General features: G+C 37.7%; 1 protein-coding gene across 3 annotated transcripts in view; it reads right to left on the reverse strand.

Moving 5' to 3' along the window:
• Positions 1-1,534: 1,534 nt before the first annotated feature.
• Positions 1,535-20,796, reverse strand: part of Dcn (decorin) — a 31,588-nt gene continuing 12,326 nt past the window's right edge. For all 3 annotated transcript variants that reach the window (XM_075954080.1, XM_075954081.1, XM_075954082.1), the window contains exons 4-8: positions 13,784-13,997; positions 12,823-12,936; positions 8,927-9,020; positions 6,379-6,517; positions 1,535-2,243 (exon numbers count right to left, since the gene is read on the reverse strand). In XM_075954080.1, coding sequence (XP_075810195.1) covers positions 2,049-2,243; positions 6,379-6,517; positions 8,927-9,020; positions 12,823-12,936; positions 13,784-13,997 — 756 coding nt within the window. In that variant the 3' untranslated portion in view covers positions 1,535-2,048. The remainder of the gene's footprint in view (positions 2,244-6,378; positions 6,518-8,926; positions 9,021-12,822; positions 12,937-13,783; positions 13,998-20,796) is intronic.

The following is a 20,796-nucleotide window of genomic DNA, read 5'->3' on the forward strand; positions in this document are numbered from 1 at the left end:
GAGGCCCACGTAGCAAGAGACAAACTTTTCTCGCTGTACCTCTGACAGTGGATTAACATTCAGAATATATAAAGAACTCAAAAAGCAGTAAAGAGCTAAATGACCCATCAAAATTGGGCCATGGATTTGAACAGAGAGCTCTCACGGTAAGAAATAAAATCGCTAGATGCTATAATCACAGCTGTACTCTTGTGTTTCCTCTTCTACAGCCTGTCCTTGCATGGTTTCTACCAAATGAAGAAATGAATGGAAGTAGTATATGAAGTTGGAACGGGAAGATATGGAGGAAGGATGTTTTTTATACTGATTATGTCTTTCCCTCCACCCTTACTAGGTAAGTACACTCTGCTCTCTTCATAGACTATGCCTCAGTGATCTTTGCTGAATGAACACGGGGTCATGAGGCTGATCATTGGTCTGGTCACTGGGTCATTTAGACAATAGAATCATCTATCTCTGGATTTTCTGTTTGGAACTTGGAATTCAGATTCAAAGTTGGCCCTGACGGCACACACCTATAACCTCAGGATGTAGAAAGCGGAGGCAGGTGACAAGTTTGAAGCTATACTGGCCTCATAAGGATACCTCAGTGCTCACAAAGCATATGCAAAGCAGTACAATCATAACAAAACTGCACACACAACCACCACCACCACCACCACCAATCACCACTGCCACTGCCACCACCATCACCACCTCAAAAAAAAAGACAGAAAGTAAAACAGGAGGGAGAGAGGAAAGGAAGGAGGTTGAAAGAACAAAAGAAAGCAAGAGAAAGAGAAAGAAAAGTAAAATAGCCAAGAGTTGTTTTTTTTTTTAATTATCCTTGGTGATTAAGGAAATGCAAATCAAAATAACTCTGAAAGTTCACCTTAGCACAATTAGAATGGCTAAGATCAACAAAATAACTGAGAACAAGTGCTACAGAAGATTTAAAAAAGGGAGCCCTTATTCCCTGTTTCCGGGATTGAAAACTGGTGCTCCTTGTGCTTAAAGCCAGGTTTAAATTGCTGTCTTACAATTGCTGATGATAAGACATCTACTCTGCAGCTGACAGAGACTGTTCTCCCATACTTTCCCACTAGGTATTGCTGGCCCGAACATTCTAAGTCATAAATTCTCCAAGCCCAGCCGTCCACTCCGGAGGCACGCTTAATTGCTGGATTCCATAGCTATTTCAAAATCCAAGTCAAAAGGATGTTTTCAGGAAGTCAGAGGTTAACTAAAGGCTATGTTGATTTCCAGGACATCAGTAAATGCAGAAATGTCTAGACAGCAGCCTGACTGTGCTCATAGTTCTCTTAAAACTGATTTCATAAATGAGTACGGGAAATATGAGTTCTCTATGCTCACGAAACTGCATCTTTTCTGCGCTTTGCAAGCTTAACACTGAACGTAGCGACTCCTCATTGCCATTCTCAAATGAAAGTATAAAGAGTAGAGGAAGTGTTAAGAATTTGAAAATATATACTAATACTGTCAACTGCCCAGAAATTTCAGCAATAGTTAGGATTAAATATTTATAAGATATCTGTTTTGAATGCATTTTCAAAATTTTATTTTTTTCAGTATAATGGCAGTGAAAATTTTACAGAGCCTGTATTGACTTTACATATTCAAAATGAGGCATTACCAATAATAAAGGAGACTAATACAGTGCTAGAGTTTGGCATTTGACTTTGTGTCAAAAGAGTTAATTTAGCTCTATGAATTACAAAAGATTTTATATTTGGTTCCTTTGAAAGCTTTACTAAACGGTTGACCTCTATGGTTACATCAGATTTTGATAGCTTAGTTTACATCTACAGAAACCTTTAAAAATGATTCTGACTATTGCAGGCAAAATACTTTTATTGTAGGCAATTATTCAATCTGCATATTTGGCTTGATGCATAATAGGTCATGTGGAAAAGGCATTCACAAGGTGCTTGAGTTTCCAACATCTAGCTTTCTTGTTTTTTTTTTTTTTTTCCTTTTAGTAATGATATTGACAGATTGGATTTGGGGGCTTTCTTTGCCAGATTATATAAACGAGACTTTTCGGGGAGTTACTTGTAGTTTCCGAGCTGAATGGCCGAGCGCACATAGACACATCTGAAGGTGGATGGCTGGATCTCCCAGTACTGGACGGGGTTGCTGAAGAGGCTCACTCCGGAGTAAGAAGCCTTCTTAGTGTTGTAACCAGGTGGGCAGAAGTCGTTGGAGCCCACTACGGAGATGTTGTTGTTGTGCAGATAGACAACCTGCGGCATGAAACGGGGCAGAATGGTTAGCCTCCCTACGTGTGCTGAGATTCTTCACGTACATATTATTTTAATTCCGACCTTTTGGCGGTAGGCGTGCGTCGCGACTCCATGGACCAGATTTTGATTCCCGCCTTCCCTCCAGAAATTGCTTTTTCCTTCCTCAGAATGTCATACTCTGTGAGCTGCACCTCAGTCCTTCTAGATGCTCATGCTAGAAACACTACAAATACTTCTGCACTCAGCTCCCTCTCACACTCTCGACTCCATCATCCCATCCGTCCCTCTGCAAAGCGTGTTCATAGAGAACTCCTCCTCATGTCGAACTCCCACAGCCCAGTCTAAGCCTCCAGGGCCTCTTCCTCAACTATGGAAGCAGCAGGTTGCTCCCCCAGGTTCCTTTTTCTTTTTTCAAAAGTCCATTTTTTAAAAAAAAAATTACATCTGAGATGAACTCCAAAATAAAAGAAGAAGAAGAACAGCAACAAAAACGTGAGAACAAAAATAAATTTAAGAGAATATCCAGGCCACAAAAACAGAAGCAGGTGAAAATGATTCCTTGCCTTTTCGTGGAGGAGAAAGAACAACAACAAAAGTTCTCACCAGGGCGTGCCCATCCTACAGTCTGACACCATTCTGCTTCCTCATCACATACAACCCTTCTCTCAACATCCCAATCTATCACTCTTAATTCAGAGTTATGTCTGTCTTATATTCATAGTGGTTATCACTATGCCATGTAATTGGCTTTCTTTGTGTTTCTTTTCTAGAACAGAAGGGTAATGAGGAATGTGTCCCCTTTGTTTGTGACCACATCTCCAGTGCCTGCTATAGTCAAAAAGTACCCTGAAGGAATGGTGTTGCTTCGCATATTAGATATGCTTTTAGCATATACTGTCTTTATGGGACATTAAAACTTTAGAGCAAAAACCAAAATATTAAATCACTTAATAAGGATATATAGAAGGAGAAAATAATGTGTAATGAAATAAAAAAGGAAAATGTACATATTAGAATTTAAATTAAAAAACACACTAAGTATATTTAAATATCGCATTTACAAAAGCAGGCTTAATAAGGTTTTCCTTTTATTTGTTATTTTGTTTGTTGGTCTCTGGGATGGTCTTTCTGAGTAGTTCAAGTTGTCCTCAAGCTTTCAATTCTCCTGACTCAGCATCTCCAATTCTGGGATTACAAGAGAGTACCAAGGTAATACTCTGCCGACATTTAGTTTACAAACTCCATTCTAAAACTATTAAACTTCAACTCACCAAAATGTTTTATAAAATACTTGTTTGTTGTCATGCTTAATAGAATGGCAATTTGTTCATAAATTTTCTTAGTGTTGCTAGACACAAGGTTTATTTAAAAACTAAACAGACATCAACCAGACGTGATGGAGCACTCCTATAGCCCTAACACTTGGGAGATGGGGCAAGAGGCTCATGAGTTTGAGTTCGGTCTAAGGCTATAGAGTGAGATAATGCAAAATAAATTGGGGGTTAAGGCATTGGAAATAAGATCTTCAAGTGATGTTTTGCTGTCTGTTACCAACAAGGAAATCCATGTCTGTGTAGTGTTAAAAACACCCTTATGAATATAATTGTTTAAAGGGACAATGACATATAGTATAGAAATCAGAAAGGAGTATTGTTAAAAAGCAGTGCAATAGTTTTGATCATTTTTTTCAGGATTTTTTACATTTTGAAAATGTTGTATTGTTATCACTGTCCTCGATTCTAGCAGAACTTGTCAAGAAAAGTGAGTAATGCTTAGTAATAATTGATGGCTCATGTTGAAAGTGAGAGAATATGTCAAGGAATATGGCAAGCAATAAACTGTGAACAAGAAGTGGATGCCACATCCTACCAGGTAGGTGTTTTCTAATATCAAGGCCAGATTGAAAACTTAAGAGAAAATCATAGTCTAATAAGCACAGATTTTTAAATATTAAGTGAAATATTAAGAAGCTGTATTTTGCAATATACAGAAAGAATGTATACTATTTCCAAGAATGATTTGTTTCAAGAATTTAAAACTGATTTAACATCTTATAATGAATTAATTTAATACACTATACGGACAATGAAATGCAGAACATCATCTCAAAAAGCACAGAGAATTATGCCAAAAAAGACAGTGTTCAAAGGTGCAGCCAAGCTAGATACAGAGGGGCGTTTCATCATTTGATAGAGAGCATTTGCAAATCAGCTGCAGCTAGTGTCTTCCTTAGTGGGAAATGTGAACAGCTGGCCCCTTTTAAGACAAGAAAGTTACCTCCCTCTCTAGAACTGTGCTGTAGTGGTGTTATGACTATATAGGTCTGTGCTGTAGTGGTCAGATGACAATATAGGTCTGTACTATAGTGCTGTAAGTACTAAAAAATTATAAAGAAAAAGCTGAGAATGCTACTTTCCAACGATAGGTTACTGCAGAATTATTTCCTTAAGTTCCACAGACTTCAAAGTGTCGTGTTCAATTATCTATCCCTGCAACTCACAAAACAAGTGGGCCTCAAGCTCAGAGCAGAAACATAGGAAGCAAAATTATAGGAGGTGGCATCAAAATGGACAAATGTTTCCTAACAAAATGCGTTTCATTCCTTAATGTTCCTGGTGAAAGAATTCCACGATCTCAATAGTGTGTGCTGATTTGATGAGAAAAACAGAAATAAAGAAGCTGAAAATGGGGTAAAAAAAAAAAAAAGCACTAAGCACAATGAAAACTTTACCAGCAAGAAGTATAGCTAGTTTTATCAAGTCTAAGATATATATATATATATATATATATATATATATATATATATATCCACTACCACCCTACTGAACGCAATACTCAAGAAGCATGCTTCATGTTCACATTTATGTCAAGCACTTACTAAACCCACTTAATGTTGAATTCGCTGTCAGTTGGACTTGTACTTGCCTCGGCTACACAACAACCAGGAGACGAGACATTTCATAACATTTCTGATGACAGAAAAGTTCAGTCTACCCTGAGTCACCCGCAAAATTCGCAGATTTTGTTATTTTACCTATAAAATGTCTCAAAATGTTGTTTCTGAGACACAGCGATTGAACTGTGTTTAACAACTATTTAAATGAAAAAGGGTTAAAAAATATTTGAGTGTGGTGGCACACCCCTTTAATCCCAGCATTCAAGAGGCAATTATAGGTGGATCTTTTGTGTTTAAGGATTAGCCTGGTCTACATAGTGAGTTCTGAGATAGCTAGAGCTACATAGTGAGATCCTGTCTCAAACAAACAACCAAAATAAGTAAATAAATAACAACCGCACCAAAAAGCACTGAAGAAATAGAAAAATAATTGTATACGTAAAACAAATTTCAAAAGTAGTGTTTTTTGAGTAGCTTGAATAAACATGTTTGTCTTAGTTTTTCAAAGTAGCAATATAAGTCTGTTATTAGCTATGATTATTTTTGCTACTACCTAGTATGCATGCTTTTCATTTTTAGATTCACAGACACAGAGGCTATCACCCACTGGACTACTGGCTCCTGTATTCCTATCTTTGCTAAGCTATGCAATTTGATAATTTGCATCCATTTAACTCAATGCATGACTTATGTCAGCTGTGACTCTATAGCTAAAATTAGTCTGTTCTCTCGCTCATTATGCTCTCACTGCCTTCTGAGCTAGGATTATAAACCAGCCTAGCTCATAAGAAATATTTATTTAGCACTGAGTTTTGTAGTATAGTCGAGGTGTTGTTATTTTAAAAATTAATAAGTCAAGCATGTTTTCTATGCAGTAAGACTGTATATGCTAAATATGAAACATTCCTTTCTATGTAGTGACTTTTATATGCCCAAATCACACCATCCCAGTAATGTCGGGTGGGGGAATGGGCCTTTGGAAAGTGGCCAGGCTCAAATGGGATTACTGTCTTTACAAGAAGACACCCTTTCTGTCATGTGAGGCTAAGAGCTGACATCAGGGGTTCAATATTCGGTTGAGGCCCTCACTACAACCTTGCCATGTGAGCGTGGGATTTTGTTCTAGTGGAGGGCTATGACGCTGAAAACTATTCCTAAAAAGAGTTCGCTTCCTCCCAGAATAGCACGAGGAGATTGCACTCCAGGCGGTCCTCACAAGTAGGACTGGCTCTGCTTTACCTGGATGTACTTGTGCTCTGCCAGCCCACCAGGCACTCTGATGAGCTTGTTGTTGTCCAAGTGGAGTTCCCTCAGATGAGGAGTGTTGGCCAGAGAGCCATTGTCCACGGCAGAGATGCTGTTGAAACTCAACCCCAGCCTGCAGAAGGGAGCAGAAATTGAGAAATTGGTGTGCATAGCGGTTAAAAATCCCTTTCTTACACTGTAGGAAATTGAGCAATTTAATGATACATTCCTTGCGTTTGCATGGACTTTTCCTCTTGAGTGTTTTCTTCCAAACTTTCTGAGTCTAGACCAAAACTATGTTCTTTGTTTGTATGTGTGTGCACGTGTGCAGATGTTTGTGAAGTTGAAAGAGCATGTGTGTGTGAGCGCATTTGTGCGTGTGTGCGTGTGTGTGTGTGTGTGTGTGTGTGTGGCGCAAGGGTTCAGAGACCAGATATTAACACTGGTTTGCCTCCTTAATTTTCCAAATAAGTTTTTGAAACAGTCTTTTATTGAACCTGGGGCCCACCAAAGTATCAAAAGTAGCCAGTCAGCAAGCTCCAGGGATCCTTTTATGTCTTTCTTCAGGGTATGTGACACCATGCCCAGGGTTTTAAAGTAGGGAGTCTGGGCTCAGGTATTCGTGATTGCACAGCAATGATGTCACCAACAGAACCATCTCCATTACCCCCAAAAGCCTACTCTTAACATCTGAGCTCAGGATGACCTTTATGAGGACTCCTGGATGGAAACCTCTAGCAAATATTCTTCTGTAGCATAATGAGATCATCTTAGGAAGTGTAAAATCAGTGTTCTAAGTTGACTACTCTGATACCTCTCCTTTGGAATAGCAACTGTCTTGTAGCAAATCTAGTTCTAACATAGAATCAGCGTAGACTCTGACATAGTCCACAAATAATCATGAATTGATTTCTCCATTTAATAAACACATTCATTTGGGAAAGAGCAAAAAGAGACTTTTTGCACTTTGGAAATGAAGCAGCTGTTCATTTATCATATACATTTAGTCATGGAAAATTAAAGATAAAACATTCTAAAATGTCACTAAGCCTACTTTCCATAGCAATAAATAGAATTAGTGTGCTATAGTAGATAAAAAAAAAAAGAGTTCTCCAGTAACCCTTTACCTGCACACTGGACCAGTTTGGTATGTGCTTCACTTCCCCCTACTCAGACATCTGACTCATTTCTCTGTTTTATAAGTTTCATTTGGTTGAGGTCTTGGTTCATAGTTCTTAAATTAAAGGCATAACAAATGAGGTTTCTATGATATTAATGGGATTCCAAGCCAGAAGAATTTGCTTTAGAGGCATGACTAATCTATTAAACATTCTAGGGATAAAACCACCCAAAGCAGAGAGATGTTAATCCATAGGGCAGATACCAGGATGAGGCCACAGCATAACAGAAGAGAGCTAACAGCTGCAAGGAAGGAGGGGAATGTTTATCAAGAATCTTGGCATGCAAAGGGCTGGTCTGGATGCTGCAGAATGATTTTCCTAGCCTTCATGTAGGCTCAAGTCTTGAGCCCACTCGAACCCAGATGCTGGTCTTACATAAATAATGCCTTCCAAGTATGGTCCTGGATGTATTATGAAATAAAGGTTAAATTACGCAGATTTGGGAGCATGAATAGCATTGCTGATTATCTTAACTACTGGTTACTAACTTGTCATCTTGGCTGAAAATGTTTAGATTTCACCTTCATTTTACATGCCCATTTAATATTTATGACATTTTGTTTTTGACTGGTAGAGGACTGGCATTAATAAAATACTGTTTGACCTTGAAAAATAAATACATACATACATACATTAGGGTTTGAAACCAAATTAGAAAGTAACACCTAGCGATGTACAAAGAAAAAATACAGTTAAACAAGGCTACAAAAACAGAATTTTTTCTTTGTGAGTCTGCAGTAAATGTTCAATGACATTTTCTTTCAAGTTCTTGAGAAACTAGGGGTTAGAGGTTTCCTTTGCAGTTATTCTGACAGTAATAGTTCTATGTGCATAGAGGTGCCATTTGAATACATTCTCAAATATGGATTGAATTGTTACAGATTTCTTAACTTTCTCCTTGATGACACTAAATTAGAACATATTAAACGGGCATTTAAATCGTGTTTTAGTTGAACACCTGTACAATTTGTCTATAAACAACAAAATATATACAAAATATTTTATCAATCTGGCTGTCTATAGTAATTATAATAGTTCAATGACTTTTATCAAGATTTGTCAGGTAAGATGGACTGTTACTTTGAAAACATATTAACTTGAGATAGTTTAAAAAATAAGTAGAACAGACAGGTGGTGGTGGCGCACGCCTTTAATCCCAGAACTCGGGAGGCAGAGGCAGGAGGATCTCTCTGTGTTTGAGGCCAGTCTGGTCTACAAGAGCTAGTTCGAGGATAGGCTCCAAAGCTACAGAGAAACCCTGTCTCTAAAAGCCAAAATGAAGAAAAAAATAAGTATGACATTGTGTTTCTAAAGATAATCCACCCCTCATCGTTTTGATAGAAAGCAATAAATTATCTTACTTAGCCAAATTAGTCAGTCCTTTCAGGCTGGATGCATCAACTTTGGTGATTTTGTTTCCATCCAGATGTAATTCAGTGAGAGAAGGAGGGAGACCTGGGACATGAAAAGATGTGAAATTAGCCATAAAACATTATAAATACAAATTTTCAGTGTGGACACATGCTGTCAATTTGTTAAAGCCATTTCAAATAATTTTGGCTTTCATTTTTTTTTTCTTTTCTAATAATAATGCACATTTTCAAGTGATGTGAAACTTTACTGCTTTTATCTCATAGGGAATTTTCAGCTTAAAATTATGAGCTTGTTACCTCCTGTGATAGATTTTCGTACTGGTACCCATAGAACGAAAGTCAAATACATTGTTCTTTCCACCTGTGTCAGTGGGCTTATACTGTTGCTGTTTTATAAACATTTCATAATGCAAAGACAAAATGAGGAGATGATCAATGGAACTGCAACGCAAGGATCATTGTATCCATGTATCATCTAAGTCTGGTATGAAAATGCAAGCAGATATTTCATTCATAACTTGCACAAGTGTATTCTGCTGATGTTGGCTGTTAGAATTGACTTATCTGTGAGAGCATTTGTTTCCTCTCCACCATGGCTGTACAGCAATAGCTTATAATATAAATTGTTTTCAATCTTCCTAATGCTACAACTCCTTGCATTCACCCAACCATAACATTATTTTCATTACTACTTCATAAATGTAATTTTGCTACTGTTATGAATTGTTGTGTAAATATCTTTGTTTCCAATGCTTTTAGGTGACCCCTGAGAAGAGGGTGTCATGACCCACAGGTTGAGAATCTCTGACTTACATGGCTGTGTTAAATTCAGGCTTTTTTATTGTAAGAGATGTGTGAAAATCCCTATAATCAAGCAACCTGACATGCGCGGAGCACCTGGTTAAATAATGTAAGACCCAGTGTGTAAAGGCACACTAAACTCTCAATGATACTTCTTGAATAGCTACGATTTCCAAATATTTAGTAACATAAGTAGTAAGCAATATTAGAATTTATTTTCATTTCTTCATGTCTTCGATGTGCTTATGTAGGACTAGGTATAATATATTGTTGGGACTAATGAGTCCTGGCCTTCAGCTGCTCTTCCCTCCTAGAACCTTCTAATTGAAGTTACTAGAAGCTGTGCCTAACTTAGAGGATCAGAGGACGGATGGGATTTTCACTTGTGGCCATTGACTGCAGTGTATTTAAGCCTCCATGGTGCTATTAAAGAAGGGCTTTGGTATCAGTGTTAAAAGGTATGCGTGTTGGTCTGTCTCTGCGCCTGTGTATTCTCAACCTCCAGCCCCTTGCCTGAAGCTCACGAACTGGGGTCTAGCGCATAGAGCACAGACCAGGGCCACCGTGCGCGGCAATATAAGGCCATTAATAATGTAGTATCCCACTGTAAAGAATAGGAGCAGCTACAAAGAAAACAGTGAAGAGATGCATGTTGACCTAGTTTCTGGTTGGAGCAAATTTTAGGGGTTTTTTTTGTCTATAAAAACTAATAATCAGGAAACAGAAGATTTCATAGCTATGAAATTTGCATTGCAACCACCAAATTAAGTTAGTGATTTTATTTACTGCAATAATTCTTCTATGTTGGTTTTAAAGTTATTACATTTCTTCATAGATGAATGTTTAGAGTAGCAAGTAACAATGAAATATGAATAAATAAATAAACAAATAAATGGCATATAGATAGGTAGATTAGATAGATAGATAGATAGATAGATAGATAGATAGATAGATAGATAGATAGATGGATAGATAAGACTTCCCATATCTTTGTCATGTACAAAAAATTGACCATGTTACTTTCTCAACTACATTGACTTTTTCAATGTGCAAAATGATGAAAATCAATTCCTTTTCTTAGTAAAGAAACAGAGACTCAAAGTTATAAATTTGCAAATGTTAAAAAGGAAGTGTACCATGCTCCCATCTGGACAACGGAATTTGAAATAACATTCTCTAAGCCAGAGGAAATTAAATAATAATTGAATTTTCTCATGAATAAATATTAAAACATCACAACTACTCTTGTAATAAAATGTTTTAACCACTGACTTCTTCCAGACATAAACAAATAAAAATTTAAAAGTCTTCCTGGAAGTGCAACAAGGGTGTATTTCATCAAGAAAATTTGAGATGCCTCCTTCCTTCTATAACTCAATGAGTTTTGTTGCTGTTTTTTTTTTTTTGCCATCAGAGCACCAATAAACAGTTCCACTATTACTGCTTACTGGCTGCTAAATGACTCTCATTCCAAGAGCACGGTTTCTCACAAGTTAGAGCCAGGAAGAAGTTTGACTTTGAAGGAAAAAGTTGCATTATTGAAGAGAAATGAATTAAAGATGATCTTCATCATCTTTCCCCATGGTGACATTTGTCAAAAGAATCTGTTCCCTTGTGACATGCTTTTTTGTTTTCTCTACCTTTTTATTTTTGAGACAAAATAAATGAACATCAGTTTGGTATAGGTACTTTACCTATCCAATATGAGCCTTAATTTTATCTGGTAACTATCACAGCCACACTAGACAGATGCTGAAACCTTACTAGTAGGCCACAGCCAGTTGGTGATACACCAATTAAGAGAAATGGGTTAATTTAAGTAAGATGTAAGAGCTAGCTAGGAATACACCTAAGTTATTGGCCAAACGGTGTTGTAATTAATATAGTTTCTGTGTGGTTATTCAGGTATGGGCCTCCAGGAAATGTAAGTGCAGCCTCTGCTTACAAACATGGACCTGTGTATGTACGTACATACGTATGTATGCATGTATGTATGTATGTATGTATGTATGTATGTACCTATCTATCCTATCCAATAGTTATTTCCCAGGGCACCAAACCACCCTCTGTATAAAAAGCCTGGAGTAACCAGGGATTATAAGAAAGCTTTCTATGATGTCAAAACCATCAGTGTTTCCTGTAGATGAGAATTTGCACCCAGTATCCAGTTACAGAGAAAGGCACTTGTGTTAAAGAGGACAGGGGTGAGGGATAGTAGCAAAAATGGAGGGACTTTTGTGAGACTGAACTTTGAGGTAGGAGGAAAGTGAAACTCAAGGCACTTATTGTAGGTTTTTTTTTTCTGCTGCTTTTGCTGGCTCAGCAGGTCAGGACTCTATGTGGCAGTGGAAGCAGCATTAATGACAATGATCCACTTTCTGGCTCTGGTTGATAGAAGAAACAGTGTCTTTTACTTCCAGTATGTCTCCACTGTACACTGTGTAAGCTTAAAACTTTAATACATGTTTCAAACAATAATAGAAGGCAATATTAGTTCTCCACTTACCTATGTTCATATCTTCTACTTAATTTTGAGACCTTAACTCTAAGAATTTGAGTGCCCTTGAACCCATTAATGGCAACTTGAGTCTAAGCAAAGACTCTGAAGTCATATGCTGTATGATAACCAACATTACATCATCAGCTGGATCTCCTTATTAAGATACTGATGAATGGAAGGTTTTGTAGTGAAAAGAGTTCTCTGTAGGATGGGAAAATCAAAGAAGAATTTGTCTCGGTTTCAGAGATACAGCCAGATATGAGTACATTTTTCCCTTCACTTTTTTAAACAAAATTTTACTACTGCACTCTTATTAACTGCATGTTTTCTTTAGGAATCATGGCAGCAGAACCCAAACTTACAGGGTCCTAAGTTAAATCTTAGAAGGGATGTATAAGAAGTCTTTCTGTGTCTGCAGGACAAGAGCATCAATTACACCCAAGCAGAACCCCTTCCAGGTACTGAGAGTTCACTGAAGCCAGGCTTTCCACACGCCCCAATGTAAACACCCACAATCATTTTTTTAAATGTCAAATCTATCAGAGCTTTGTTTCTCAAAATATTTTGGAGCATTTCCTGTCACCTTGAGGAATAGCAGTGATGTTGGTGTCTGCAATGCGGATGTACGAGAGCCTCTTCATCCCCTGGAAGGCTCCGTTTTCAATTCCAGCATTTTTCAGAGGGTTGGTACCCAGTTCTACAAAGATAAAAAAAAAGTGCAAGGCTCTTAGAGGACATTTCAGGGTGTCTGTATCTGCTTCAGTGAAAATTCTAGAAAAAAAATATTAGGTTTAAGTAACTTCTAGACTGAGAAAAAAATGAAAAAAAATAGTAAGAAAGACTATATTCTTCAGAGAAACATCAAAATGAAATGAAACTTTGTCCTACTAAAACTGGTGTGATAGTCCCAATACTCATTGACCTCAGGCAGCAAGATCATTTGCTATTCAAGGGCAGATTGTCTTATACAAAGAAACCTTCTATGAATGAATGAATGAATGAATCAGTCAATCAAACAATTAAAACAATTATTTATGAAAAATAATAGCCATGGCATTATTAATAATTTCTCCAGAAAGGCTAAGCAGGGGTTAACAAATCATACTTTATGTTATAAATTTCCTAAATGTTGTTAAGGAATTTAAATCTATCATTTTGCAAGCCAACTTTAAAAATCACACTTAATAATTACACACCCACCAAAACCTTATAAAACATTTTTTTTAGAAAGGAAATAATCTACAGATGGTGAGAAAGCAAACTCTGCAATGGAAAGTTTTCCCCCAATCTCTCTGATTAAGCACTGTCTGTCCTTCATCCTGCTCATGAGAACAGATACTGTCTTCCCTTCCCAGTCTCACATCACCGAAGTCCAGGGAGAATATTCCCTTTCTCCTGCAGCTGCAACTGCAATTCACACAGCCTTCAGATTCACGAGTTCTGTCCCATCCCTTTCTTGCAGCTAAGGATTGCTCAAAATCCCTTTATGACCCCCCCCCCACACACACCCGGGCCTGGTCCTTGAGCTACGATCAGATCTGTACCTATGACGATCATCTGGTTCAGTCCATTGAAGACGGTTTTCCTCACTTTGCTGATCTCATTCTCGTGGGCACGAAGCTCCTGGAGGGTTTTGGGCATTTTTTCGGGCAGCTCCTTCAGTTGGTTCTTAGACAGATAAAGCCTCTCCAATTTCACTAGTGGTGTAAACGCCCCAGAGCTGATCTTGCTGATCTTATTGTTGACAAGAATCAAGGTCTGCAGAAATTGAACAAGACAATGCCTGAAATTCAAATGTGCCCTCTCCTATACATGTAACATGTATTCATTCTTTTCATGAAACTAGCAGAGAAATTTGGAAAATGGCAAGAAATCAGGAGAAATGTGGAAATGTTCTCCTTGCATGTGGATATGTCTGTGTACACATACAGTTTTTTTTAAATAAATTATAGTGTTAGTTCATTTGTATTTTAATAAATGAAGCTTGCCTGAGGATCAGAAAAGTAAAACAGACACACTGGCCAGCCTTATAGTCCAGGCAGCAATAATACACACCTTTAATCCCAGTAGACACACTAGCTTGGCAGAGAAACCAGGCAGTAGTGGTGCTTTTGTTTAATCCCAGAACTAGAGAGTATTATAAAATGGGAAGGGGACAGCTCTCATTCTGAGATTCCTGGAGGCTGAATCACTATTTTCAGACAGAGATCAAGGTAGGAGCCAGTGGCTGACTGCTTTGCTTTTGAGATCTTCAGGTTGAACCCCAATTTTTCTCTGAGTTTTTGTTAGCCATGTTTCCATAAATGGTGCTAAAGAAATCATTGAATAACACCAGATTCCTAGAAACCATCAATGCCCCAGATCTCACCCCGCATCAGCCTTTCTGCCTAAGGCCTAGCCTCACTGCTTGTCACGAGGTGGCCTTAGGTTAGAATGTCACCAGAACTGAGAATCCAAATGTAGCTGAAGTCGGTGACTCCAAAGAGAGGAGAATCTACTGTCGCCCCTACAGAAGGAGACTTCAGAGAGGCATGCTTAGTTCTCCTCTGTCTGGGATTTGCTTCTTTCCTGCCATGGCCTGTGTAGAAGAGGCTTGTCAGATCTAGAAGGAGGCTTGGCTTGACTTTAGTGACAAGCATCATAAAGGAGTAAGCCTGTGATACCACTTGTAAGGCAGGATTGTCAATTTGGAAGCTGTGCTGAGCAAGTTTGGAGTACCTACCTGTTGTGCTATTTGGGGCATCTGCCATGGGACAGAAAAGGGTTGGGGCTCTTTTGAAACATTAGAGTTCTATGGAGCTATTTCAAATAGAGACAATGGGTTTGTGGTACGTAATGGTTTACGTAATGATGGCATGGAACTATTGAGGCTTTACTAGTTTGGCACCCCCTATCAAGAATTTAAGCTGACCTGTGTTTCATAAACTCGAGATGCCTTCTAACACAATTATCGGGCAATAACAGTCTACCAATTGTGCTCCTGAGGAGAAAACTTGGTCATTTGAGTTTTGCTTTTCTGTTTTAATTTTATTGTGCACCAGTAATCGTAATAGGCATGCTTTCAAAAATATATGCAGATGTATGTATAACCTGCTTAGGGTCATTTTGGACTACATAAGAGCAATCACTTCTGTGTATTTTTAAAATCTAAAATCCAAGGTTTCAGATAATATTTCCCAACAAAATACTTTTATTAATTTTTGATTATTTGGAAATTTTTCACCATCCACCTTAATCCCACTTGCTTACCAGTCCTCCCAAGTCTATCCCTCTACCTTGGTAAATTTCCCAAACCCCAAAAAAACGAAAAGAGGAAAAATGTCCAATTTGGGCTATGTAAGGAAAAAGAAACTGTACTTAAACTATTCTAGACAGACTTATTTAAATTAATTGTCATGTTAATTTTAAGCTTTTCTTTAAAATGACTTGAGTTCAGTATTTCAAATGTTAATTATCAAAACTCTGGTGAAGAAAAAATATCTGGTTACAAAACTTAGAAAAGATAATGTAAAGATAGCCAAGTATATATTTTTATTATGTGCTCATAAAAATCTGAGCTGCTTTTGCTAGAGAAACTTAAAGTGTAAAAATATAAAAGATTAATTTCAAAATTAACTTGTATACAAAACAATGAAGTCAATTTACAGTAATTCCATAGCCAACAGCTTCATAAATGAAAAGAAACCCAAAGCATTTTCACTAAAGTCAGGAAATAGGACAAGGAAGTTCACCTCTTCATACCTACTGTAGATAGAACTTAAAGTCTTAGCTAAAGTAATAAGATAATTGAAGATCAATGAGGCTCAAATAGGAAGGGAAGTATCTTTGTCTGCAGTTGACAAGGTTTTATGCATAAAAGATAATAAAGACCCCACCAAGAAACTTCTACAGCCAATAACTCTTTCAGCAAAGTAGCAGAATATTAAATTAACACACAAAATGAAGAGCCTCCTTTAATAGAAATAACAAACCTACTGAGAGAGAAATCAGGGAAAGGAAACTTTTCATAATAGCTCTAAAAATATTTTTGGAATAATGAAACTGGAGGTTCCTCTCCCACCTGCCAATTCCTAAATAACCATTCTAAGGCCATCTTTCTCCCTGTGTTCAATTTAGCATTCCCACCTAGCTAAACAATGAACTAAAAAGCTGAACCTAAAGAAAGCAAATAACCCAATTAAAAATGGGCTTCAGAGTTTGGCCTCTTACAACACATGGTGGTGCCTGTCTTTAATCCCCACTCGAAGGAGGCAGAGGCGGGAAAATCTCTGATTTTTAGGTGAGCCTGGTCTAGAGAGAGAATTCCAGGACTGCCAGGTCTACAGGAAGAGACGTTGTCTCAAGAAACAAATGAACAACAACAACAAAAATGTGTCATAGAACTAAACAGAGAGTTCTCAAAGGGTTAAACACAAATGACTGAGAAACACTTAAGGAAACGTTCAATGTTCTTAGCCATCAGTGAGATGAAAGTGAAAACCGGAGATTTCATCTTATCTCAATCAGGATGGCCAAGATCAATAAAATACATGGCAGCTGGGTAGGATTTAGGGAAAGGAAAACATTTATTAACTGTTGGCACAAACTGCTAAAGCCACTGTGGAAACCATCACAATGGTTCCTTCTAATGCTGACAATAGAGATCACCTATACTGCTTTTTGGCACATACCCCAAACTCTACATCTTACTGCAGAGATATTTGCTCATCTGGGTTCGTCTCTGCTCTATAATAGCTGGTGGGAAATTGGAAAAAGCCAAACTACCAATCACCTAATGAACCGATAATGAAAATATGGTACATTTATACAATGGACTATTATTCTGTTGTTTAGAAGAATTAAATTGTTTGCAGGGTGTGAAAACAATTATCCTCTCTGAGGTAACACAGACCCCCAAGGACATATGTTGCTTGTTTTCTCATATATATGGAGATTAGCTTTATGTTTTAGATAAGTATGTTTCAATTAAAATAAAATCAGAGTAACCTTTAGGTATCTTAAGGGACAAGAGGGAATCTTTCAGTAAAAGAAAATAGAATATAGGATTTTAAGAAAGAAAGTAGAAACTAGAATAAGACGTTTGAGTAGGGAGGGAGATGAGAGAGAAGGGCAAAGGAGAGGATATCGGCAAGGATAAATAATACTAAATACTTTTTGAACAGCCATCTGGAAACCTACTACAGGAGAAGCTTCCTAAAATATATACACTTATGAAAGAAATTTCAATGGAATCGCCATACAATAGGGGAAGCAATGCCCCAACAAGATATCTTACACTACCAAGTAAAACCCTCTGTGTCATGGAAAGGTTACATTTTGTTGACTCTTCTGTTAAAGGCGTCTCAAAGATGCCTGCCCCCATACCCTCTTCAAAAAAAAAAAAATCAAAGGATATTGTGAAGATCGCCCTCCACAGTGGTAAAGCCCTATTCCTGAGACATTACTTATGTCATCAAACAAAGAGAAATTGAATTGGTACCCAACTAAAAACTGCACCCCTGCTGACAAGAATTCATGGCACTGGGAGGTACTATTGGAAAAGAAATACAATAATCAATATCACCAGCTACAAGCCCTGTGACCTACAAAAGAACCTACTTATAAGATGTATTAGTACAAGTACAATAGTCACATGTATGTTATGAGAATAACCAATTACTTTTTAATTGTATTTGAGATACACCCAATAAGATGGAACCCACACATAAAACAATTACGTACTATTATAATCCTACTAAAATATACTAGCAATAAAATAACTCCTAATGACATATTGCTGTACTTCAATCAGAGAAACTGCTTTTTTTTTAATTTATTTATTTATTAAAGATTTCTGTCTCTTCCCCGCCACCGCCTCCCATTTCCCTCCCTCTCCCCCAATTAAGTCCCCCCCCAGCCCAAAAAGCAATCAGGGTTCCCTGTCCTGTGGGAAGTCCAAGGAACCCCCACCTCCATCCAGATCTAGTAAGGTGAGCATCCAAACTGCCTAGGCTCCCACAAAGCCAGTGCGTGCAGAGAAACTGCTTTTTGTAGTAGATGGTAATTAAGAGAGATCCACAAGTGGACAATGTACAGAGAGTGAGAGATTTTAGAGTATTCAGCCCTAATGGGGATGTCTTTATCAACCACACCCCTCCCCCAACTCAGGGATCTCTGTGGAAGAGGAAGAAAGATTGTAAGAGCCAGAGGCGCTGGATGACTTCAAGGACACAGCATATTCCAGACACAATGGGACTTTCTCACAAATGAATTCACAAACACTGAGGCACAACTCATAATATCTACACAGTTTCAAGCCAGACAAAATCCCAGAGCTGAGCAGAAGTAGTGAAGATAAAAACCCACCCCCTAACTAAGAAGCTTTTTGTGGGTGAGACCTTCTGGGAAAGTGAAAATCAGTATTGTTCAATGGAGGGTCACTGGATTATCAATCGCACTCAGACCCCACCCCATTGGGCACCACAATATGGACTTCCTATCTTTTGTCATATTTTGAGACTTTTGTCATATTATTGTTGCTGTATTTTCTGTTTATGTACTTCTATTCGTCATTGTTTATTTATTTGATTTTTGAGAGAGAGAGGATGGAAGAGAGAAAGAGAGAGAGAACATGAAGTTGGGTAGGAGAGAAATGTGAGAATCTAGGAGGCGTTTTTGAAAGGTAAAGAACATAATCAAGGGGCTGGAGAGATGGCTCAGTGGTTAAGAGCATTGCCTGCTCTTCCAAAGGTCCTGAGTTCAATTCCCAGCAACCACATGGTGGCTCACAACCATCTGTAATGAGGTCTGGTGCCCTCTTCTGGCCTGCAGACATACACACAGACAGAATATTGTATCCATAATAAATAAATAAATAAATAAATATATTTTTTAAAAAGAACATAATCAAAATATAATATATAATTTTTAAAATAGAAGATTTTTTGAAAGAAAAGAAATCAGTGATGGCTTGAGCTAGAAGAACAGAATAAGGCAAATTTCAGCATTTATATGTCCTCAAGATTGCAGAACTTTAATTTAAGATGAAACAGAAATCCTTAAATGCCAGCCAGAGAGGACTGTAATAAAATCTTAATGTTGTTACATGTATGAAATATCTGTTTTACTCTGCTGAATGTTGAAATATAACTGTACCATTGTATGTCTCATGTAGGGTTCCACTGTCTCAGGTACTGCTCTGAGATTCTAATTGGGGTCGCTCATACATTCATAAGCAATACCTAGTGCCCATGTTGGTACAGAATGCTCCTGACCTCTGTAGTCAAGAACTGGCTCTTAGGTGCTGTGTGACCGTGAATAACTGCCAGCATCTCTCTGCCTGTTTTCTTATCCATAGAGACATGGCATTAACGAGAGACTAGCCAGGGGGATTAAAATAAGGCCTCCTAAACTGGAAAACTACGACCACAGGACCTCAAGCACTAAACAGATATTTGTTAGTTTTCAGTGGCTAACAGATTTTGTTGATTTTTATTTTAAAACCCACTCCTTACTATATTTATCAAGCCGTAGTTTCAGACCAGCATATTAAATATGGCACTATTATTATATAAAAGTTATGTATATGTATACATCTAAACATATATATGGTATATAAAACTACTCAAGCAATAACCCACAGAATTGTAAATGAAGATAACAACTGAAGAATAAAGGACTTTTGTTTGTCCTCTTAAACTTTTTCTATTTTAATCTTTACTAAACTTTTGTTTCTTTCTTTCCTTCCTTGTCATTCTGGTCCAGTTTTCCCAACCAAAATTATAATGTCTGTTTGCATAATAACAAGGAAGGAAGAAATGGAGAATAAAAGGCCGAGAGAAAAAGAGCTGGTTGGCACTCCCTGCGTGATCACAGGCTCTAATGAACTCTCCTCTTCTTCCGATGGACTCTTTGAAGTAGAAGCAAAGACTTGCCAAGATCACGGCTGTTTCACAAACTTTCCAAAAAGAAGCTTTTGAAAGGAAGTAACCTATAGCAGCATTGGAGAAAGTCTTGCTGAAATCAAGTCTTGCAGAAACCGGATCTCTCTTTACAAATAACTTTCCAAAATTACTCAGATTATACTTTTTGTCTAGGAAGTTGTAGCTATCATAAGGGAAGTTTCCTTCCTTAGAAAAGTAGATTTGTAATACAATTTGTGAGAGAAAATTCATATTTAAAATTGTTTCAGTTAATTGAAATGATACTGGCTCTTTATCTTCACTTTAATGGGATTCTTTGAGCAATGACTTGGACCATTACAAACAGATGCTGCTTGGTTTTCATTTAACTCTGGCAGAGGCTTGGTAAACTGGGGAGTGGTGCTCATCCTTATCCCAGCAGGGAGGAGCTGCAGGGCTCCTGGCTCTTGCTCAGGTTCTTTCCTCAAGCATGAAGGCTGTAACTTTCATTCAGGCAGCATTCCTTTTTATTGTCAGTTGTTCATTTTCTACTACCTTTACTTTTCTCTTATACAATAAGCCCTTATTTCTCTTTGCCTTTCTACACTTCGTTAATCCTTTAAAGTGATTTTGTCACATTTTTCTCAAAACTGTCTGCTAGTTGGATATATGATGGA

The sequence above is a fragment of the Microtus pennsylvanicus genome, chromosome 20 (genome assembly GCF_037038515.1).
Source record: "Microtus pennsylvanicus isolate mMicPen1 chromosome 20, mMicPen1.hap1, whole genome shotgun sequence".
Lineage (NCBI taxonomy): Eukaryota > Metazoa > Chordata > Mammalia > Rodentia > Cricetidae > Microtus > Microtus pennsylvanicus.